General features: G+C 42.0%; 1 protein-coding gene across 2 annotated transcripts in view; it reads right to left on the reverse strand.

Annotated features, from left to right (window-relative positions):
* Positions 1 to 501: 501 nt before the first annotated feature.
* The window catches only part of TGDS (TDP-glucose 4,6-dehydratase), a 39,737-nt gene continuing 15,063 nt past the window's right edge, over positions 502 to 25,175 (reverse strand). For both annotated transcript variants that reach the window (XM_073664142.1, XM_073664141.1), the window contains exons 6-12: positions 23,328 to 23,426; positions 20,989 to 21,048; positions 16,373 to 16,416; positions 13,866 to 14,031; positions 11,353 to 11,411; positions 7,921 to 8,018; positions 502 to 2,355 (exon numbers count right to left, since the gene is read on the reverse strand). In XM_073664142.1, coding sequence (XP_073520243.1) covers positions 2,279 to 2,355; positions 7,921 to 8,018; positions 11,353 to 11,411; positions 13,866 to 14,031; positions 16,373 to 16,416; positions 20,989 to 21,048; positions 23,328 to 23,426 — 603 coding nt within the window. In that variant the 3' untranslated portion in view covers positions 502 to 2,278. The remainder of the gene's footprint in view (positions 2,356 to 7,920; positions 8,019 to 11,352; positions 11,412 to 13,865; positions 14,032 to 16,372; positions 16,417 to 20,988; positions 21,049 to 23,327; positions 23,427 to 25,175) is intronic.

Genomic DNA, 25,175 nt, shown 5'->3' on the forward strand with positions numbered 1-25,175 from the left:
CTGACTATTGTGCCTGGCGGCGTACATCACTGGTACAGAGCGGTCACAGACAGCTCCTGCCGGGTCTTCAGTTGTTTCTTTTCTGCCCTGCTCTGTCGACGGGGTGTGGTTTCCGACGTCATCCTGATTGACAGTCGGCTTCCCCAGTTAGGCAGCGGGAATCGGGCTGTCAATCAGAATGACTCACAGTCCCGCCCCGTCAGCAGAGCGGAGCGGAAAAGAAGCAGGCGCTCTGTTGACATGACATCAGTAGAGGCGGCTGAATCCCCGGCAGGAGCGGTCTGTGCCCGCTCTGTACCAGTGATGAACGGCGCAAAGTCCCAGATATTCCCTTTAAACAATGTCTTTTAGAAATCAATCTATGCCAAAGTAAAAAGAGGATTTCCCAGCCGATCTCAAAAGAACAATGCTGTACTCCAAAGCATTTTAACAGTGTAGACTGATTATGGAGGCTCATAATATGGGAGAACATTACATTCAAGGGTAAAGAAACAAACAGAATAGTGTAAAATATACCACATTTATTACTTACAAAAGTTGGATTTATTCAGCAATTAATACAAAATTATTTTACAATTAAAAAAATCTCATATTGACTTTTTTTGTTCAGAATGTTCCACCTAATATAGAGGAAAGTTTCTACCCCGTGCTACAGTTAATATTTCCACTGGCATTTACGGGGCCTGCGCAGGAGCCTCAGCTTTCATGAATGGCACACAATAAGGCCAGGTTCAGATGACGGTCTGCAAACTCGTCTGGATTTCTTCCAGAAAAAGATGACAGTTTTTCATCTGTATGTAATCAGTGTGTTACTTTTTTACATGAATAAATAATAAGAGGTCAAATACAGTTTTATATCTTCAGAATTGTAAGGGACCTGTGAAAAACACAAGACATACAGATGGTATGTGACCAGTATTTTGCACGCCCATTAACTTATAATGGGCGAGTCTGATCGGGACTCATTCGATTTTCTACATGCAGACCATGTAAAAACAAATGCGTAAAAAACAACAATGTGACTAGCACATTGACTAGCATTGGGCAGTGTGCTGTCCGTATGCTACACAGGACACAGACCAATTGTACGCTCATCTGAACAAGTATAACGAGCACTGTGTGATGTCAGGGACAAGAAAAGCATAAAACTAACTGTTCAATCTATTAACATTGGAAAGATTTGTGCAAATTGTACATTATCATAAAAAATTTCCTTCATATAATTCAGAACATTTGTAATAACTAAACAAACAATCTAGTTAACACTCCCACTAGGCTGCCAAAGATGACATGGTCCTAAAGGTCAATGGAAATATGCAGTCACACTTTCATCACTTATAAAATCTGACTATACATTTAGAAGCCACTCATATCAACACATATTTAGAAGGTGCATGAGCTTTACCCCCGGTGGGTTACAGCTGAGGCCAATCACGGCTTCATTTTCTGACGGCTGCTGGGTCAAAGATTTATTGCAGAAATTGAAGAGCTCGTCTAAATGAATGTTGCTTTAGATCCACATGGACGGGCCCGTTAACGAGCGGATCGACTATATACACATCGATCGGCACTTGTTTACTAGCCCGTTTATAGAGGCGGCTGAATACTGATGAGAGCAGAACAATTCTGTCTGCCTACAGTATCTTGCTATCGCATCACATCCCGTTTACATGGGGCAATGTGCTGCTAATAAAGAAAATATTTATGTGGCGTAAACAATCCAATCACAAAAAGAACTAGCATTTTGAAATCTCATTCACTGTCTATGGGGCTGCCATTCATAGCAATTTATGAACCGGTGGTTGATAGAGTTGGAACCCCTTTAAATTATAATTGCACTTCTCAAAACTTTTGACATATGAGAGGTTTTGTTCAGTGGGGTCTGGATGCTCAAATTCCCAACTTGTAAAGCAAATGAGCAGAAGTGCTCAGCCGAGCGCTGCCCTCCTCACACACTGAAGACGAGCCAAGCTGGAAAGTCTATGGAGTTCATCCTTAGGGTACAATCAGAGCAGCACGTGGCCGAGTCTCAGAACCTGGACCCCCACGATTAAAATTTGTTATGTCTCTCTGACATGCTAAAAGTTGTTTATTTTTTTTTTTTACAGTGTAGTTCTCTTTTAATTGCACAGTAGTCAAACATTCAGATGTAACCGTTCTACAATTCATATTGTAACTTGGAATGTGCCTTCACTTCAATCCCATGTATCTCTCATCACGTCTTCTTCAGAGGATAATTAAACAATTGGTGTTCCCAGAATTCTCCATTCCTTAATGGCTATGCTTGGCAACCAAATGGCTCTAGTGCACTCTCTGCATTCTTCCAATTGTGGAAATTGGTTTTATACCATTGAACTAAAACAAATGGGGGAAAAAAAAATTAACAGATCTGACATTTAATAATTAATTATATACCGCACAACTTAACTTTTCACCTAGAATAAACATCACAATTCGATATAAATTGCAGCTTTAATAAAGTCTATTCAGCTAGGTGACCGCCAAGATGCCCAGCTCCTAAAGGCATTCAGCTAGGTGACCGCCAAGCAGGGCTGTGGAGTCGGTAAGTCAAACCTTCGACTCCTCAATTTACATGACACCGACTCCAACTCCACGACTCCCTCATACATGGCTCATGTTTAAGTGATAAATTTACTGCAGCACAGATTCATCTCAGCTAAAAGTCTAGATCCTTAGATCAGGAATAGGACATTTCATAACTTTCCCAAATTTTTAGGAAAAAATATTCCCCACAAACTGCATTGAACTACTGTACCCAATTTATTATATATTTTAGGAGTCGGAGTCAGTCCATTTTATACTGACTCAGACTCCACCAAAATGGGCTCCGACTCCACAGCCCTGCCGCCAAGATGCCCAGCTCCTAAAGGAATTCAGCTAGGTGACCGCCAAGATGACCAGCTACTAAAGGCATTGTCACCGAGCCTACTTCAGCTCCTGATGTATCACAGCCTCTTCATTACACAGTGATATACCCACAATCCTAGATCGTAGCTTTCCTGAAAACCTCCAAACTATGGGAAGCTTTTCATACTTCAATAATGTATAGGATTCTAATTTCAATCACAATCATCCCAGCAAGTAAAGACTTGCAGGCAACAACGTAGTAGGAATCTCCATAGCATGCCTTCAAGAGTGTTAACCACGTTGATTGCAAGATCAGAAGATTGTTGCGTGTAAATGCAACTACTCAATCATCTTGTAAAAGGATATGCCAAATTACACCACACGATTGTAACAGATTTCTACTTTCTTCATGACAGGGATCTACAGTGGATATAAAAAGTCTACACAAATCTTACTAGAACAGCCAAACTTTGTGTTCTTAATTAGAATCACTGTAAACTATAATTTACGGTAATAAGGCAATTATGGCAGCTGCTCACTCACTACTATTTACCAGGAGTTTATATGTGAATGGCTAATTCTGAACACAACCACATCCCCAATTATAAGAGGGTGTTCACACTTATGCAACCACATTTTTAGTTTTGTTAGTTTCCCTCTCAAATTGATTTCAGTGTGTTTCTCAATGGATTTGTGCAGATTATGGGCGACAATAAAAAGGTGGAAAATGTTCTGAAATCATCCTTCACATGACAAAAACTTGGCATTTTAACATGGGTGTGTAGATGTTTTACATCCATTGGTTGAATAGTCATAATGATGAATCAGACGTATTACTGAAACATGGAAAGCCATGCTAAAAACTATTCCAGCCTAAAGAGCTACCACAGCAAAAAAAATAGCAACTTTATGTGAATCAGGCCCCAAGCTCAACTGTAATTATGCGTCACAAGTGACACAAGGCTGAGCTCTGCCTCCTGTACAGGGCAGCACGTCATGCCTATATAGCTAGACATGTAACGCCTACTCAAGAGTAAGTGTCAGCCAGGTTCTAAAAGTATATGTGTTATACATAATGAAAGAACAAGATGGATGATACGTAAGGTAAGGTTATTTGGCCTGCTCCACCACCAGGGACAGATGGGCACAGGCCATTCATATCATACATACATTTCAGAAATACGGCCGGTAGGGCTAAAGAGTGGGAGGGGGAGCCATAACCTAGGTAAAAATTATTGTTTGGAAGTGGAATCACATACTACCTTTATTCAACAGGCATGTGAAGAGGTCAGTGTGAGTGCACACGCACCAATCATATGGCGACCGGCGTTTCGCACTGTGGCCTGTGACATGTGCACGCTTATTCCAATCAGCCGTAGGTGGTTTTAATTAGCTGGTTCCTTCCTGCCCCATAAATTGTAGGCTTTGTAGTCCAAGAGAGTTTTTCATCAGGACAGGGACCCAACAACAAGGTATGCTTTGACATTAGCTGTTGGGCTCATAGACAATGGCCAATTTATGTGCCAAGTACCTTCCTTCTGCAGAATTTTCTAGATCAATATTGCGGTTCCATTGTGCCAAAGTTCTCCATGTACATAATGTGCACTTATCTGTTTTTTCATGGCAGTAATGTAGTTCCAATCAGGGGCGTACATAGAAATGATGGGGTCCCATAGCAAAAGTCCCAATGAGGGCCCCCCATCAAAAAAAAAAAATTGAGTGGAGTAGTTTTGGTCACAATGCATAGGCACAAGCACATAAGGGCATATCTTCTGTGTATTGTGGCACTTATAAAGTCATTTTGCCACTATTGAAGCCCCTTAGTGTCACGGGCTCGACTCATGGACCCCATAGTGGCCTCATTGTCTGTCACCATTAGTGGTCAGCTACTGTTTCATAGAATGATTTTGCTGGCTCTGATTTGCTCCTATTCAAATTGGTGATGTCTAGAGAATAAAGGAGAACCTGTCAGGCGGTTCATGCTGCCCAGCCCAGCATGAATCGCATCCTGGCTGCTGCAGGATTGTAGCTGTGTAGAATATTCTCTGAAACACTGCAGTATAATTAGAAGATCGGGCTCGACCCCGTCTGTCTTCTCCCAGCGTTGCAGAAGGTGATTTAAAGGTCTCTTGTGGAGGGGATCTGTTAAAGAACACCTGTCAGCAGGATTGTGCTCAGTAAACTACATACACTGTCAGGTGGGCGACATTACAGTGATTAAAATGATACCTGGGTTGATGAAATCCGTCCTGTGGTTCTTGTGTAATCTTTACTTTCAGTTTGGAGATAATGATATACTCATGCTTTGGGGCGCGCTCTATCTGGTGCTCTGCTTACATATTCATCTGTAGGCTCTTATGATAGCTCACTGTGCCTTCACTGACCTGCCTCCTATTTTACATAATGCATCTAGTAGTGCGGGCCTAGGTAAAATAGGAGGCAGGTCAGTGAAGGCACACTTCTAAATATGCATGGTGTCCATATATGGCTCCTCTCCGTGCAATGTACAGGACATGTATACCCTCTACTGAGATGCTTTGCCACTCTACTAATGGGGCTTTCCCCAATGCAACAGTGGCATATATATGACCTGGCGTTCCTGAGGACTGCCGCTAAACAATAGACGGGTGGTGAGGTAGCACTTATATGAACATGTACATACGGTGGTGCTCAGTGCAGTGGGCACAGAGGGTGGGGAGGGGGTTATAAAGACTCCTGGAATACAAGGCCTAAATAAGTTATATTTGTATAGCAAAAGAAATGAGGCAGCGATGCAACGTCTAGGAGTAAAAAGTGAAAAAGCCTCTATTCCTCATGCAGCTCTTCTCTAATTATCCGATCTCAAGCTGGAGGGCGACCTCAATTCTTTTTATATGCAATACTGTGGGATTTTTTTCATTACTCCACTTAATAGACTGCGTGTCAGATATACAGTATACACATATTTCACAAGCACATAAATATTATTCATAAATGTGCTTGTGAAATATGTTTATACTGTATATCTGACAAGCAGTCTATGAATGAGTATAGGTATATATTCATTTCCTAGAGGTGTTATATATAAAATTACATCTAGGAAATGAATATATACCTTAGCTATACATGTGCTGCCATGGGTCATATAGGCATTCCTTCTGTACAGGGGGTGATGGAGGGGTCACCAGCACAGAGCACTGCCGCTGCTTATCATGATTTATAGATATAATGTAGAAAGGGGTTGGGAGCTAGCAGAGCCGGCTGCTCTGCTCACCGATAGTATATCTCCTACAACAGCTGCCTGGAGCAGTCCGAAGTCCAGACATCCATCACAACACTTTAGTATTGCATTGCAGACTCACCCCCACCATGACCACTCTGCTGCTTCTGATAGTACTGCAGGAGAGTGAGCTCAGCGGGGATTGGATGACAAAGTCCCGCCCCTCCTTTTCTAGGCTTTGGATTGGCTGCTCTCCCAGGCTGCCTGTCAAAATCAAGCTCCGCCTTCCTACTGCCTCTGAACACTGGGAAGAACTTCATACAGAAAAAAAAACAGACTGTCGGTAAATTTACAGACTGTTGGCAACCCTGGCACAGTGGCCATTTTTTTCATGTTATAACCCTCTTCTCAGTCAGGGAGTATATGTGCTCCAATTGTCTCATATAAGGGCGATTTTTTTTTTCCAATTGGAAGGTTAAATGAGTTGCCGAACAGTTAAATATATTCTTTTAAGCATGGATTGAGTAAAAATGATAAACAGATAAACCCCCCTTCCAGCGCCCCCACAGATCTAGCGCAGGCTGCTCCAGAGAGACATCCGTTGCTCTTCTAATCACCTGACCACTAGTCAGTTGAAGGGCAGACACCACTACCGGAACAGCCACAGCGGCAAGCTTTGGATCCAACGGGGCGTGGAAAGGAGAGGATGTGTACGTTTATTATTGCCACAATCCGCTGCATTTGATTTGATGGCAAAAAGTTAAAAAAAATGAAAATTACCAATAAGTCATTATTGGGAATGTGGTGTTGGGATGAACGTGTCCCAATCAAATAGGCTCCTCCACCCAGGGTCATGTTCAGATGAACGTATTATACAGAAATATGCATTTTACATCGGACAGCACAAGGACCAATGTTACCCTATGGGGTTCTCCAGGTGACAATTCTTTTTTACATGTACTGTATGGGAAAAAAAACCCAGCATGCACTATCGTCTTCCGTATTTCTTATAAGACTCGCTTAATCAAGTCTATGGGTGCACAAAAAAAAAAACCCAACTGATATTATAAGAATTGTGTGAGTAGCATCTGATTTTTAAGGACACATTACCAATATTAACATGGGTATCTGATCATGTACATGTTTAACTGCTGACATATAAACACAGATGCCACATGGATGTAATAAATGGACACCCTGCATATGTGGATCATAATATGGTGGAAAATTGTCCCAAGTCCAAATGACAATTTTTCCTATGCCCACCTGAAACCGACCTAAAACTTATCCCCAGTTAATAGTGATCAGATCTTCACAATAGAAGATCCAGGTTTTCGGGATGAGTGTGAACAATCCTATATGTTTAGTGAATTCTGAGTTTGGTTTTGTAACAAAAAAGCCCCACAATAAAATGTTCCCATCTCACACAGTGATCACATACAGCTAGGATGTGCCATCCCTATGACCAGTGCTTGTCTGGCCTCTGAAACGCCTATCGATCTTGTGAACAGAGGACAAGCCCTGATGTAAAGCTCTGCCCCATTCACTGCTTTCCTCTGTAAGATGGAGCCTTTACCGCCTGGTAGCAGCACAGCCCCATGCAAGTGAATGAGGCTGGCACAGCAGGGTGATTGGGAGCATTGCAGGGAGAATTAGAAGGCGAGATAGCGCTTTCTACCCTTCATTTTCATCACCTGTGAGATCCTAGCGGTCAGACCCAAGGAATCATAAAGTGATGGCATATCCAAGAGATATGAAACACTGCTTCAAAAAGAGAATTATGATAATCAATGCAAATTCTGTGTGTAATGCAAATTCTGAAGCTTTCTCCCTGAAGAGATTATACAGCATACTTGTCCTTTTGATGCCTTCTTTCCACTCCACTTTTGGTCTCCATCCCAGAGTATTCATTTTTTCACACTTCATCACATAACGAAGATCATTGACAGGTCTGTAGAAGAAAAGGTAAATATGTCTAAGATCAGCGACATTTGGGTTACAGGGCATGTCATTTATATGCTATGCGTAAATATTAAAGGGAACTATCAGTTGATTCATTCTGCCCAAGTGACTGCAGATCAGCAGGCTTTTCTCTGTAGCACAATATATTAAATATATAATAAACAGAGGAGACTAGTCTGGAAGCGCCTCAGCCAGCTATTTGCAACGGTGCTCTTGGTGAAAGAAGCCGGCTGGGCACAGCGCCAGACATTGGGTGCAGCCCCGGACTAGTCTAGTCTCTTCAAACTGTATTTTCTTTAAACCCTGGCGGGAGCTTTGGACAACATAAATCAGCTGATTTTGTGGGCTATCCATTGAAAAGGCCAATAATATCGGATTGGTGAAGTTGGTTCTCTGCACCCCTGAAGAACATTTGTTCGAAGAGGCCAAGGCAACCGCTTCATTGTTTACATTGCTTTGTGTGCCCTGAACATTGTGCCACGCCTCACTTTGAAGTGAATGGGACAGTGCTGAAATGCCCAGCTCAGCCTCGACTATTAACAGGATGTGCAGCGAGATGGAGCAGTGTAAACAGGTCTGCAAATCGCTGATTAGCAGGATGCTGAGAGTTGGGCCCCCATTAATCTGTTATTGACAGCCTATCATAAAGAGAGGCCATTATACTGCGATCCTAGAAAACCTCTATCAAATTTAAACATTAAGTTATATGACTTATTATTGTCATTTGTATTAGCACAGTAGTCACAATCAGCTGCCACATCTCAGGATCTGGCATGCTCAACACAGGACATTTCCTCTGTCAGCATGTGAAAGGGGCAGATGGACTGTGTTTTAGCATCTAAGCCAGCATATATACAGTGCCTACAAGTAGTATTCAACCCCCTGCAGATTTAGCTGGTTTGATAAGATGCAAATAAGTTAGAGCCTTCAAACTGCAAACGAGAGTAGGTTTTATAAGACCTGATCAGGCCGGCACAGGTCTGTGGAGTTATCTTGGCCCACTCCTCCATGCAGATTTTCTCCAAGTTATCTAGGTTCTTTGGGTGTCTCATGTGGACTTTATTCTTGAGCTCCTTCCACAAGTTTTCAATTGGGTTAAGGTCAGGAGACTGACTAGGCCACTCCAACACCTTGTCTTTTTCCCTCTTGAACCAGGCCTTGGTTTTCTTGGCTGTGTGCTTTGGGTCGTTGTCTTGTTGGAAGATGAAATTACGACCCATCTTAAGATCCTTGATGGAGGAGCGGAGGTTCTTGGCCAAAATCTCCAGGTAGGCCGTGCTATCCATCTTCCCATGGATGCGGACCAGATGGCCAGGCCCCTTGGCTGAGAAACAGCCCCACAGCATGATGCTGCCACCACCATGCTTGACTGTAGGGATGGTATTCTTGGGGTCGTATGCAGTGCCATCCAGTCTCCAAACGTCACGTGTGTGGTTGGCACCAAAGATCTCGATCTTGGTCTCATCAGACCATAGAACCTTGAACCAGTCTGTCTCAGAGTCCTCCAAGTGATCATGAGCAAACTGTAGACGAGCCTTGACATGACTCTTTGAAAGTAAAGGTACCATACAGGCTCGTCTGGAACGGAGACCATTGCGGTGGAGTACGTTACTTATGGTATTGACTGAAACCAATGTCCCCACTGCCATGAGATCTTCCCGGAGCTCCTTCCTTGTTGTCCTTGGGTTAGCCTTGACTCTTCGGACAAGCCTGGCCTCGGCACGGGAGGACACTTTCAAAGGCCGTACAGGCCGTGGAAGGCTAACAGTAGTTCCATAAGCCTTCCACTTACAGATGATGCTCCCAACAGTGGAGACAGGTAGGCCCAACTCCTTGGAAAGGGTTTTGTACCCCTTGCCAGCCTTGTGACCCTCCACGATCTTGTCTCTGATGGCCTTGGAATGCTCCTTTGTCTTTCCCATGTTGACCATGTCTGAGTGCTGTTCACAAGTTTGGGGAGGGTCTTAAATAGTCAGAAAAGGCTGGCAAAAGAGATCTTTAATCCACACATGTGAAGCTCATTATTCTTGGTGCCTGAACTACTTCTTAATACTTTAGGGGGACCAAACAGAATTCTTGTGGTTTGAGGGGTTGAATAATAAAGGACACTCTGAATTAACTTTTAACGTTTAAAAAAAAAAAAAAAAATTGCTGCAGTGCATTTCCCACTTCCAGGCTGATCTACAGTACAAATGTCACAATGCCAAGTTAATTCCGCATGTGTCAACCAGCTAAATCTGCAAGGGGTTGAATACTACTTGTAGGCACTGTAATATATTTATTATTATTTTTTTGACCCATGGACAGAAGGTAGTAATCCTCGTGAAGACAGCAGCTCCAAAGTCTCAAAGCCTCAGGTTGCAAGAGTTCTCTTTGTGCCTACTGGAAGATTCTTTACATGCAAGTAGGAAAATTAGGCACCTCCAAAAACACCAAGGTTACAAAGGGGGCGTGATGGTCTATTTCACACAAAGTACATAACTATAGTTTGGGGCCCTTTAAGACAATTTAAGCTTTTCTGGTAAACAACTATGATGACCTCTTTGGGATATTCAATCAATTGAGAAGATATTGAAGGATACCAATGGTCCTATGGGAAGTCCATTTCATGGCAGCACTTGAGAGACCACTCTCAATGTCCATACAGCTATAAAGAATCCAATGTTTATTCCATTTAAAAATTACATTGAAAACAGTTAAGCCAAACAACCTGGCTCCCACGCTTTGCATCTAATCCTCATTGAGGCTATGAGTAGATTAGACCGCATTCTCATGTCCGTGTATGGCGTGCATGTATTGACAGCAATCCCAGTATCGGCCGCACTTCTTTTGGTCTGAGCACAGCAGCCTCATAACATAGGAGACTCTGGAGTTCAGGTCAGGAAACAAGCAGAAGATACGGACTGCGAAACGCGGCCAGGTGAACGCAGCCTCATGCTGTTCTAATGCATATACTGGGTTGTTCCCTGTAAACTCTAGTAGAAGTCCTACATTTTGTATGGCACACACTCTGATACTGGATTTCATCGTTCATACCAGTGACAAGCCTCGTCTCCGGGCTTTCTGTGCACACATGAACTCTTCAGCCTCGGTTACCATGTGGATGAACCTCGTACTCCAGCTCCATCCCATTTAAGAATAGGCAAAACCAGTCAAAAAGGGCAGAATGAGGGGCTGTAATGTCCAGCAGTGACAAGCCCCTGCCCTGTGCTGACCATTGGGGGCACACATTCACATGTTGGATTATACGTAATTATTGATAGAAAAGGATGGACTGTAATATCTTAAGTGCAGATAGTGATGGTAAAGGAGCATGATATTACCTGTCATTAACATAATCCATCCAAAGCTCCGTTTCGGTGTCGGAGGAGGTATTTTGTATCTTAAAAACAGAAAAGTACAACAGAAAATGTTTTGAAGAAACTTTCTTCCATTACAAAGAACATACCAAAGTAGCTATAAGACTGCAAAGTAGCGTAGTGATGAGGAGCTAAGTGGACATCAGTCTTATGCCGCTCCATCCATAACTGTAGACTATTTTATTAACAACAACTTGGCAGTAATAGGCAATCAGGCAATGTTTGCACGGAGGCCAGAGAGGCAGAAATGAAAATATCACACATTTTCTAATAAAGAAGCTATATGGTAGTCTGAAACTGCTTAATGGGAATCTGTCAGCCGGTTCTTGCTACCTCATCTGAGAGCAGCCTGATGTAGGCAAAGGGAAGCTGAATCTAACGATGTATCACTTAGTTTACTGGATGCAGCAGTTGTGACAGAGTTTTTAGATTTAGCATGAAGCAGAGCTGAGGAAGCTAGCCCCGCCCACACCAGGGTTTATCGCAGAAGGGGGCGAAGTCTGACTACCAGGCATGAGCTGCTCTACACCAGCAATGATCAGATCCAGATGCTAAAACAATCATTACAACTAAACAGAAAGAGCTTGATAAGAGGCATCACTGAAATCTGTGTTTTAACCCCTACCTCATTCTGTTTTTAGATTACATAGCAAATTTTCAGTTTTTTGCACTTTTGTTTTTTTGCTCCCCTTCTTCCCAGAGACATAACTTTTTTATTTTTCTGTCAATATGGCCATGTGAGGGCTTGTTTTTTGCGAGACAAGTTGTACTTTTGAATGACACGATTGGTTTTACTATATCATGTGCTGGACAGGAAAAAAATGTGAAGTGCGGTGAAACTGCAATTCCACAGTTGTTTTTTGTTTTTTTACCACGTTCACAATACGGTACAACTGACGTGCCATTACGATTCTCATTACGAGTTCGTAGACACCAAACATGTATAGGTTCTTTTTTTATTAAAGTGGTGAAAAAAAAATCCAAAGTTTGTTAAAAAAAATAAAATAAAAAAAATAAATATAAATAGATCTATATCTCTATCTATCTGGGCCGTGTGCCATTTTTTGTGCGTCGAGCTGACATTTTTAGTGAAACCATTTTGGAGTAGATACAATGTTTTAGTCGCCCGTTATTACATTATATCGCAGTGTTGCGGCGTCCAAAAAAACAGTAATTCTGGCATTTTAATTTTTCTTTCTCGTTACGCCGTTTACCGATCGGATTAATTCTTTTTATATATTGATAGATCAGGCAATTCTGAAAGCGGCGATACCAAATATATGTAGATTTGATTTTTTTTTTATAGTTTTATTTTGAATCGGGGCGAAAGGGGGGTGATTTCAACTTTTATATTTTTTTTTTGTATTTTTAAAAAACATTGTCTTTCTACATTTCACTTGCTTCAATAGTCTCCATGGGAGACTAGAAGCTGTGATTATCTGATCATCTCTGCTACACACAGGTGATGACCAGATCGCCTGTGTGTAGCAGAAATTCTCACTTGCTATGTCATGCCAACCCATCGGCGACTCGCAGTCATGTGACACGGGTGCCACTTATGACGTCCTTCCGCCGCGGCCATGTTAAATGCCGCTGTCAGATTCACAGCGACATTTAACATGTTAACAGCCGTGGGTAGATGGCGATTCCACCAGCGGCTGTTAGGGGCACATGACAGGTGTGCAGATCAGCTGTCATGTCCCCGGAAAGGTGCGGGCTCATCGCCAGAGCCCCCGCCAAAGGGAGAGACACGACATGTTCCGTACATGTACGGCGCATGTCGCAAAGGGATTAATGTGCTTCAATCTGCTGCAAGAAAAACAACAAAGACATTTCTAATGAGTGTCTGTGCCCACAGCCATATTACTGCACTGAGCAGGAACTGTACATTGGATAATCTTTCAAAGGAAGTTTACTTGATCTTACAAGAAGGGATCCCATCCAACCCTTAGCACTGAATCTACAGTATCACATCACTTCTTTGCCTAGTAAAACAGTAGTTTTTATCTGACAATACTGCATGGATACAGAAAAGCATTCAATAAAATGCACCACTGTATGGCAAGAGCTTGTTCACACACTACATTTTTGCTGAAATCTTTCCGAGTGTTTTTCGTGCAAAAAAAAAAACGTTTCACTTTACAGTAGCTGCAAATTAAATGAGATTCCTAAACTTTTATTCAGTGCATTGTTTTTCTGTTTTTTTTTTTTAGCTCAGATGCATTTTTTTTTTTACCTCACAGCAAGTCAATTTTTTCAGCATTTTTGCCGAGTTATTTTACTCATTCAACTAAATGATTTTTAAAAAAAAGCATCAAAAATGTACGTAGCAGAAAAAAAGAATCGCTGCAAAAAAGCACTGTGCGAACATACCCTAAAACTGCACTTCGGCTAAACAATGGCTGCTAGATGTGGCCCTATCCTTACAGGGGTTGTTTCACAGTTAAGACTGAACTTCAGCAACTACTACAACTCACCGTTCGGATTAGTTCTTTAGCAAGCTGGGTGACAGATATTTCAAAGGTGGCTCCAATATTGTAGATCTCTCCAACCTTTCCCAGCTTTAGAATGGTCAATATGGCGTCCACTGCATCAGAGGCATATAAAAAACTCCGAGTTTGTCTCCCAGAACCATGAATAAAGCTTTAAAGCAGAAAAAAAATAAAATTGTCAAATACATTCAGCCATTATAAATAAATGCACAATAAATAAAAGTAACAGACAGATATCTAGAATGTGTGTCAGGGTCACACTGGTGGTTAACATGGCTATGTGCTTGAGCACTCGGCCCAATGTTATACTATCAAGTAGTGCAGATCTACGATTGTTTTCTCATGCTGAATTGCCATGAGAAAACAATTTAATAATTGAATCGCACACACCCATACAAGTCTATGGGTGCATGTGAAACAACGGACTACACTCTGATGTCATCAGATGTACGCTCATAGATACAATGGAGAAAGTAAGTTCTCCGTCTTCTCCACTCCTGGGATACCATTCTCTCATGTGAGAGAATCAGATCACACTCCGATAACCCTCGGATCAAACTGTGACAGAGTTTGAGCCTTGTGTCATTAGCATAATCTGCCTGACTCTCTGAGAGAATATACACTAGTGTGAGCAAGCCCTTAGGCTGAGTTAACTTGACCAGTAATCATCAGTCTTAAATGGATCCAGTAAGCCAAAGAACTGGATCAGTTTCACAATGATGAAAACCAGATAGTCACACGGACTTCCAATTATTTCAAAGGGTTGTCCAGGTTGGGACAAAAGTCTGTCTATGTAACTGCAGACTACTGAATTGTGACAGCATGTAGTGAGAACACTCACAATTCCACGATTTGTATACAAACGGTCACATGCCAACTAGATGTGGTCAACTTCTCTAAAGTCACTTCTATTGAGAGAAGCCGAACAAATCTACTTAGCATTTGACTGCAAATATGCAAATCATATAAATGAGGTCACATGACCGCCCGTTCTCATTGGGGAATCACGATTCAGTAGTTTAAAATCATATAGAGTGAATGACGACTTTTTTCCAAAACCTGGACAACCCCTTTAACAAACCAATCCAGCTAATTTTTTTTCAGGAAAACAAAAAAATAGCGCAGACAAAATATGTCAGTCGGGTATAATGTAGGGTTTACTGTAGAAAGCCAGAAAGCTTGATGGGATTGGGAGCACCCTCAGAGCGTTTGTTAGATAGTTTGCATAATGGATCAATAGTTTGTTTTCTCTAGCAGTCTAAAAGAGCACTTACACTGCACGGTTATTGTGTACAAGCATTTCTAAATTGCTTGTTCCATAATAATCTCAAAGTGTAAACAGCCTGCTAATCATCTGAACAAACAAGCAAAACACTAGTTCATCAGGTGAAATGATATTTTGATTTCCCCAAAAGATCATCTGTCTTGCCAGCGTGTCATCTTGTGTAAAGAGGATCTGTGCTACCGAGAACTGCAGCTTATGCACACTGACAGAACAATCGATAACAGATTCATGATCTATAAAGCCCCCGTCTCACATAGCGAGATCGCTAGCGAGATCGCTGCTGAGTCACGGTTTTAGTGACGCAACAGCGACCTCACCAGCGATGTCGCTATATGTGACGCTTTGCAGCGATCAGGCCCCTGCTGTGAGGTCGCTGATCGCTGCAAAATGTCTTGGACCATTTTTTGGTCTTTGCCCTCCCGCTGGTCAGCACACATCACTGTGTGTGACAAGCGGGACCAGCGATCAGGCTGGTAACCATGATAAACAGCGGGTTACTAGGGGCACACGCGCTCCTAGTAACCCGCTGTTTATCATGGTTACGAGCCTGCTACGGTGAGCGGGAGGTTACCGCTCACCGTTGCAGGCTCCTAACAATGATAAACAGCGGGTTACTAGGAGCGCGTGTGCCCCTAGTAACCCGCTGTTTATCATGGTCACCAGCCTGCTCCTGCTTCAGCAGGCTGGTAACCAGAGGCAGGACATCGTGGAAAGATTCTTTCCACGATGTCGCTGCCCCCCTGATCGCTGGTGAGCCTGCCTGTTTGACAGCTCACCAGCGATCACATAGCGACGCAGCAACGATCCCTGACAGGTCGTATCGTTGTCGGGATCGCTGTAGCGTCGCTAAGTGTGACGGGGCCTTTTAACAGATTCATCTATCAGCACGCATCTAAAGAGCGGTCAGCTAGGTAAACAGGTTATTAAACGAATGCTAATCAGCAAGCAAGTAGCCAATCAGCAGTTGTTTAGTGTCGCCTGTCAGCTAGTGTAAACATACTTCAAGTATATATACAGCAACAATGGTATGTTCGCACATGTGTTACCATGCTACCCAGCAGTGTAATAGCTTTAATGACCAAGAAACGCATTACAGACTCCAGGACGATGTCACTGGATTCCACCATATGACTGCATTAATAAAATATCTCAACTGATTCACGTGGCTTCCGGATTTCTCACATCAGCATTTACTGGAATAACTCACCACTTTCTGTTGTGTTGCAATAATGAAATAAACTTGGGTATAACCTGAAAGCAAACAAACCAATTATTAGTAGGGTATCAACTATAACAGTGTAAAGATGAAGCATATTAATAGGAAAAAAGATATCAGAAGGAAATCTGTCTGCTCCATGTGACACTTTCTAAGAACACTGCGCTCACACAATAAACCACCAGCAGTGACCTCTTCCAGCAGGTAACATGCACTGCCTCACTCTAAAAAGTGGTCAGGAATCAATGAAAGGAACTCTTCAAAAAGTTTAAAGTTTTATTGTTCCTTCCAGATTCTCTAGTTGTATCAGATCAAACATCTGTGAGATGTGCTGAAAATACCTATCTCCTTACAGGACTTCTAGAGGTTGTCCACTACTCAGACAAGCCCTTCTGAATCTGTATATTTGCCCCCATAAAAATAACAAATCTTATACTCGCTTCCAGATTGAGAAAGTTGTCTGAGTAGTGGACAACCCATTTAAAGAAGCTGCTGTTAATATCAGACACACCAGGACACCTAAAGAGGTATTCTGGAGGCCATGCCTTGATGGATCAGAGCAAAGAGAAGGACCTAGAAATTAATAGCCGGGTTGTTTTAATGTTATGGTTGATGTGTGAATACCTTACAGTCTGTATGACCCTATATAACACATGCTAGAACGTGTCCTCCTGGTACAGAACGCAGCCATTTATCCCACACAGTAGGATAAAAGCTCACAAGTATAACCCATCAATTAGACCTTTACCAGCCTACTGAGTGCTTAAACACACAGCGGTGACATTTTAGCGGGTAATTTCAGGCCCCGTGCAGATTTACGCAGTAATGGTAAACCTAACACAGCAAAGTGCAATTAAGATCACATAATGGCTTTCTTTCATACTGCTTTACTTAAGAAATAACATGGTGTGCAGGCAATAAAACCAGAATTACAGAACAGGAAAACAGATGTTAACCATGCTTTCTGCAATTAATGCCGCATTTACAATCACACTGGAGCAGGAAACACTTCAAACCTTCTGAATGGATCACTATTAGGAGAAAGATAGATGAAGACTACAGTAAAGTGTAAAGATCTGCAGTCCTCCAAGAACTAAGACTAAACACCAGCTCTCCAGTGCACAAGTCCTCCTAGACATGCATCACAAATCTATAGAGGGGACATATCATCCCCCTCTGGCATAAAAATATGGACAACCAACAACCATATCCCCACTTGGCAAATGTCAGGGGAAAAAAGGATCAAGCCTCTTGGATTTCAACATAGTCTGACAAAGGCCTATTCTTCTCTCCCCATGGAAAGCGCATGTATACTTGGCTAAATCGGGAGAAAACCTGTCAGCCAAGCAGCAATGGGCAAACAGCTGGATAAAGTAAATGGATAGTTTTAGGGAATCATCTGTGAGCCCAAGTCTCCTATCCTGTGTGGGTACTACAATGTACTATTGTGGAAAATTGCACCATACATACCTCACTGTGTACCCCTCCTCTAATGTGCAAGTGTGTATGCATGAAGATATATATGTATGAAAAAAGAAGAAAACGGTTGCACTCACCGCCCATTTAAAAGTCCTTTATTGCACTGCAGCTAAAAAAAACGCAGGCAGGGGAACGAAGTGGATCAAAGTCAGACGACGGCCGTTTCGCGCTCCCTGCGCTTCAACGAATTCTCGGAGTCCGAAACGGCCGTCATCCGACTTTGATCCACTTCGTTCCCCTGCCTGCGTTTTTTTTAGCTGCAGTGCAATAAAGGACTTTTAAAGGGACAGTGAGTGTAACCTTTTTCTTCTTTTTTCATGGTCTTTTCTGCCAACTGCTTTCTTAAGGTTTGCACCCATGATCCCGGTATATCAGTTTGCTATATGCTGTGCGGCAGGTAATTATATATAGCGCACAGAAAAGGACATGAATTATAAAAAAAAAAAAAAAATCACAGAAAAGAAGCAGGCCTTACCAACACCAGGTCAGATTATCAATGCACAAGCAAGATGCTGTAAGCCAGACACTGTGCATCACACCTATAAGTGTGACTGGGGTCCTATGCAAGCCCCATCTGTGTGCAATTGTAGTACTACAAAGCCACTCACATATCTGCCAATTCATGGAGGGGGTGGCTGTCACATCAGTATTTTGCACCTGTGTTTGCCCCCACCTTTATCACTGGGGTCTGCTGCATCTCGCATTGGTAATGTGACCTGGTGTTGGGAAGGCCGGCTTCTTTTCTGTGATGTTTTTTTGAAAGCAAGTAAATATATGAAAGGTTGCAATGCAGAATAGTCCGCATGGCGGATAAGCAGATATATATATCCCAAAAGCAGAAAACAAATAAAAAATCTGCACCAAAAATCCCACTATCGCTGGTGTATATATAGTACATCTTCGTAAACTGCAGTCTAGAACTTGATTGGGGCTGCTTATCCACCATGCGGACTATTCTGCATTGCAACCTTTCATCATTTTTTCTCTGCTGTCCATGTCCAGGGAGATTAGCTACAGTGCTATGGGTTGTAAACCTCTTGATTATGTTCCTGGACAAAGGAATATCAATATCTCTGGAGATGGACTTGTAACCTTGAGATTGGTGATATTTTTCAACAATTTTGGTTCTCATGACCTCAGCCAGTTCTCTTCTTTCTGTTCTGCATGCTCAGTGTGGCACACACTGACAAGCAATGCAAAGATTGAGTCAACTTCTCGCTTTTTTATCTGGCTTCAGGTGTGATTTTCATATTGCCCACACATGTTACTTGCCACAGGTGAGTTTGAACGAGCATCACATGAGAGAGATTAGATATAGATATACACCACAATGTAAGGTGGATTTTAGACACCTAGTGGCTGGGAGATGAACTTGAAGTAATGCTTTAGTGCATATTGGACTAAAAGGGGTTAATCAGCCATGACAGGTTGATTGGGGGCAGCTGAACTGCTGCTCACTACATATAGGTGCATCTCACTAAATTAGAATATCATCAAAAAGTTAATTTATTTCAGTTCTTCAATAGAAAAAGTGAAACTCATATTATATTGAGTCATTACAAACAGAGTGATCTATTTCAAGTGTTTATTTCTGTTAATGTTGATGATTATGGCTTACAGCCAATGAAAACACAAAAGTCAGGAACTCAGTAAATTAGAATAATTAACAAAAAACACCTGCAAAGGCTTCCTGAGCATTTAAAAAGGTCCCTTAGTCTGTTTCAGTAGGCTCCACAATCATATACAAAACTGCCTTCTGGACATCTGTCAAGTCAGCAGTCATTGGCACTAAGTAAATGCAAAGTAAATTTGGCATTTCATTTGGAAATGAAGAGTCTGGAGGAAGAGCGGAGAGGCACACAATCCAAGCTGCTTGAGGTCTAGTATGAAGTTTCCACAAACAGTGATGGTTTGGGGAGCCATGTCATCTGCTTTGTAGGTCCACTGTGTTTTATGAAGAACAAAGTCAGCGCAGCCGCCTACCAGGAAATTTTAGAGCACTTCATGCTTCTCTCTGCCGACAAGCTTTTTGGAGATGGAAATTTCATTCTCCAGCAGGACTTGCCACCTGTCCACACTGCCAAAAGTACCAATACCTGGTTTAAAAACAACAGTATCACTGTGCTTGATTGGCCAGCAAACTCGTCTGACCTTATCCCCATAGAGAATCTATGGGGTATTGTCAAGAGGAAGATGAGAGACACCAGACCCAACAATGCAGACGAGCTGAAGGCTGATATCAAAGCAACCTGGGCTTCCATAACACCTCAGCAGTGCCACAGGCTGATCGCCTCCATGCCACGCCACATTGATGCAGTAATTGATGCAAGTATTGAGTGCATTTACTGAACATACATTTCAGTAGGCCAACATTTTGGATTTTAAAAACATTTTTAAGCTGTTGTTATTAAGTATTCTAATTTACTGAGATAATGACTTTTGTGTTTTCATTGGCTGTAAGCCATAATCATCAACATTAACAGAAATAAACACTTGAAATAGATCACTCTGCTCGTAATCACTCCATATAATATATGAGTTTCACTTTTTGTATTGAAGAACTGAAATAAATTAACTTTTTGATGATATTCTAATTTAGTGAGATGCACCTGTATCTCCACCCATGGGGGAGACTGACTGTGGGGTAAACTGAGAGCTGTTTGTTTCAGACATGGTGGATGTATGGAGATTGCAGGTCTCCTGGAATGAATGCCTTTGCTAAAGGACATGGAAGCTGGACTCTAAGCCAGGTGGGCTAACCAGCACTATTGTATGGACTTGTTATTTTATGTTTTTCCTTCTACAGGACAAATGCTGTATTTATGTTTTCTGGTGACGTGGTTTATGAGGATTGCACTAAACCAGTCGCACTTAAAACATAAACGCTTCCTGTACCTACTTCTTTAAGAAACAGAGTGAGTTGATCTACCACAATACATACACAAACATACAAGTGAGTATTGGGTGCACATACAGTGGTCCAGACACTGAAGCTGGCTACTTCATAGATCAGATTTAATTCAAAAAAGCAAATGCCGAAATTCTGCAAATGGATCCAAATCAGTTCAGAAACTGTTTTATACATGGGAAAAAAAATGAGCAAACAAAAAAGATAAAATGACAATTACTTTTTCTGGATACTGATGTGGTCCATACACATTGCTACTTCGGGTGATGATAACTGGAAACTGCAGAGAAACAACATGTGGATCAATCATAAATATTAAACTGGTGAACAACCAAAGGCAAATATTGCCCTGAATGTATACAGTACAGACATGGGCATCCTACATGATCAGCTACATAACTTATCAGAAGTCACAAAGCGAGAGCTTAGAAATCACAGGATATCACATGCAGTTGTCAGTAGGACATGACAGGTCATACTGCGGATTTCTGGTTACATCACACTGCAGGCACCAAGATTACACACCAAAAATGAGAAACCTCTCAGTAAAGTAACACGATGCATCATCTGCAGTTTTATTTCTGCAATTTGTGCATAAAAATCCTATGTAACTCATAGTGGCTACTGTAATCTCAGCCATGCCATACAGAAAATACATAGAGCCTATGCAGCAATAACACACAAGCTATGCAGTCTGTGAATTCTCTTCTTCCCCCTTTTGCTACCTACAACATAGCCTATTGGTATTTTGTTTTGTGGCACGTGGCTGAAAAATCCATCTTCACAGTGAACCTCCACCTTCAGTCGCCTACACTGATGGGGAACTACAGCATTTCCAAAGTCTTACTACAATCTCCACATGTGACGGCACTGAATGGAGAGATGCTGTCACTGGACACTACATCTGCGCCTCTGCTCTGGTGCCTTATTTATTGCTCGTTGTTATATTATGGTCTATATGCTGATATACTCAGCTCCAGGGGACAGACCCATCACATGATGGATCCCACTGGCATCAGACAGCCACCAATAAGTTAGATTAGGGACTATTGGGTTTCCATGTAGTGTAATTTTATCAAAAAAGGATAGCACAGCAGAATGTGGATTTTATTTTAACTGAAAGTTAAAGGGGTATTCCCATCTCCTAGATCCTATCTTCATACTCTATGTAGTAGGTGTAATAATATTGGCAAATCTAGTTCATCTGATTCGCTATGCTGCTTACCCCATGTGCAGTGCATTGCAGAGGCTTAGGTATCCAAGGTTACAACCCAACCATTAATACAGTGACAGTTAGTAGTTAGTGGTTTTAAAGATGGAAACCTAAGCTACTGCAGTGCCCTGCACATGGGGTAAGCGACATAGAGAATCAGATGAACTATACTACATTTCTAATCTTAGATCTTGGAGATGGGAATATCCCTTTAATCTGTAAATAAATTCTGGCTTCAGAAATTTGCGGTCTAAATGTGGACTATGATGCCCAGAATGTCCACTGGTCTTCTAATCCGAACTCTACAGCTTCATAGACATACAATATATATGGCTTTTGAGATTGGGTCAGGAGACCCTTGACTCCTCCCAGACCTTGCAGTCCAAACACGGCCAGTGAACTGCAGACATATGAACCGGTCTAAGGCCGCGGCCCCACTATCAGTATTTGGTCAGTATTTTTTCTCAGGAGTGGGAGCCAAAACCAGGAGTGGGTGATAAATGCAGAATTGGTGACTTGTTTCTATTATACCTTTTCTCTGATTGTTCCTCACCTGGTTTTGGCTCCCACTCCTGAGAAAAAATACTGACCGAATACTGATAGTGGGGCCGAGGCCTTAAAGGAATTGTCTCATCAGAGTCAACCCCTTCCACATTACAGATGGCATGGCGACCAGCAGTTGCAGGAAAACTGTGGTATTAGATGGAGGCCCCATACAGATGAATGTAGCACCAGAGAAGAGTGACTTTTTGTGCTGGTTTGTAGACGTGAGGTTCCGAGCAGTGCAAGAATGGTCTCTATGAGACGACCCCTATAAGTCCTCCTTCAGACCTTCCCTGCATATGGCAGGATAGTGCATTCAGCCACTGTACGCGGATCAATCACTGCTTATTACCACCCACACACAAAGCTCTGCGTGCGGTGCTATTTCTGATAAGTGCTGCAGTCATGTATTACTAGACATAACATATATGCTGCACTGACAACTTTCTATCATGTAAACTTATATTTTTAAGGCAATTGATTAAACTGAACAATCCTCACAAGGGGTAAAAGTACCACAGATGCTGTGCAAAGGCAAAAAATGGCAAGAGTGTATTTCTGCTGTCACCCTGGACAGATTACAGGCAGTAGCTTCATAGGTAAGAGACATGAATGACAGCTGGTGCACCGCAGAGCAGGTGGGACACTTTGGTCTACGTCCTAAATCCATCCAGCAGTATAAAGAATCATTTTGCACTTCACAACATATGGCCGTGTGATGCTTCATTTACACACATACCCCGCTGAATAGAGCTAGGACTCCCAGTGCTAATATATCCTTGGCTCTCCCATTGCCTCCTTACCTTGTATCTTTCCCAGAAAGACAGTACAAAGCTTTCTGCAGCTGCTTTGGATGACGCATATGGATTCGTTGGCCGTTTTGGAGAGGTTTCATCAAATTCCTAATGAAATATGAATTTTTAAAGATGGCAATGAAGTGGAATAATGTTCAGAAAACTGGGCAAGATATTCTGTAATGAAGAGATTCATCTACATAATGTTGTGCTGGGAATAACACAATCCAAATTTTCAGCATCATTGTTTCCATCAATGTGACCTCTAACCACCAGACTCTGTATAGAAAGGGAGCGTCAGTAAGTGACTGCTGCCAACAGGACAGGGGGCAGCGCTGTGTGGAAGCAGCTTTAGCACAGTATGGCACTTTTAGGGAACTGGCTAGATACCCCAGGACAGCCAGCGCTCTCAGTTATTGTGGTTTTGTATATACAAATTCCGACATTCTCACCTGTCAGTGCACATGTGGGGACATACCGTAATGACCCCTATCCTCTAATGACTGGACACTTTCACATGGAATGAAATATTAACCCCTTATACACGGAGCCATTTTGTTGGCTTTAGGGACTGTGACAATTTGGACCTATTTAAATACTTGTTATTTTTTTCATATTTTTCTTACATATCAATTTCGGGTATATAGTACATCTATTTGAGGAAAAGTTTATTTTTAGTTCTTATTGAAATATAGATAGATATTTACATTTTTAGGTCTTCTTGGGGTTATTTTAATTTGTAACAATTTTTGTTTCAACATAATTCTTTATGACAGCACATTACTGCCTGTGGACCTAAGGAATACTCTAATACACAGTTACTAGACATACTTAGGGGCCACATGCTGCCCAATAGATTTCTATAATCCCAACCGTGCTGGCACAGCCACTCATACAATCCAATGTACATATATTACAGGACAAGATTACTATGCACTTCTCATTTCAGCTCCAAAGACACACTGATAGGGAATGTGGATTGTGAGCCCCAATGGGGACAGTGCCGGTAATGTCTGTAAATTGTCAGAATTGTAAAGTGCTGCAGAATATGTTGGTGCTATATAAATAAAAAGATTATTGTTATTATTATTATTATTAAAGAGGACCTTTCACAAAATTTTTCATGTTGAACTGGACACAGGATGTAATAGTGGCTGCAGAGCTGAATACTCCTTTTTTCATTATTTATTTTGACTCTGTTCAAGTGGGCATTATCAGAGTTCACTGGGGGGGGTGTACTACTTCTTCCTGTATGATGCTGACCAATCACAAGCAGGCAGTAACAGCAGAAACAACACGGCTCACAATAACTTAGAGTGATTCTCTCAGTGTGAGATGTAATGATACAGCCCTGATCTCCTGGTCTAACCTCCTGTATGATTCAGTGTGTGTGTGTGTGTGTGTGGGGGGGGACAGTACAGCTGAGTCTAGCTGTGTCTCAGTACAAACACTTCAATCAGCACTCCTTTCACCTCTACTGTACTGCCCCTCCCCCACACACTGCCTGTCCAGGGATAGGACAGAAATCACATTAATGTCTGTTGTGCTCAGGCAACTTGTAATCAGTCTGCCATGAGATCAGTGCAGTGTGTCCTTAGGTCTCACACAGGAGTAGCCCAGAACAGACTGCTCCTGTGTCAGACATATGACATCCCTGATCTCACTGGAGAGCGAGACATAAATGTCATTACATCTCACAAGATCAGATCAGCAATACTTAATACTCCATCAATATTTAGTTGGCCTGTGAAACAGGTCAGTAAACGTCTGTGAATTGGCTATCATATAGTCAATCGGAAGTCATTTAATGGTCTGGATCATCCTCTCTAAGTTGGCAATTAGGTCTCCTGAAAATAA

The sequence above is a fragment of the Phyllobates terribilis genome, unplaced genomic scaffold, assembly GCF_046119375.1.
Source record: "Phyllobates terribilis strain yellow unplaced genomic scaffold, ASM4611937v1 Scaffold_2__4_contigs__length_985480577, whole genome shotgun sequence".
NCBI lineage: Eukaryota > Metazoa > Chordata > Amphibia > Anura > Dendrobatidae > Phyllobates > Phyllobates terribilis.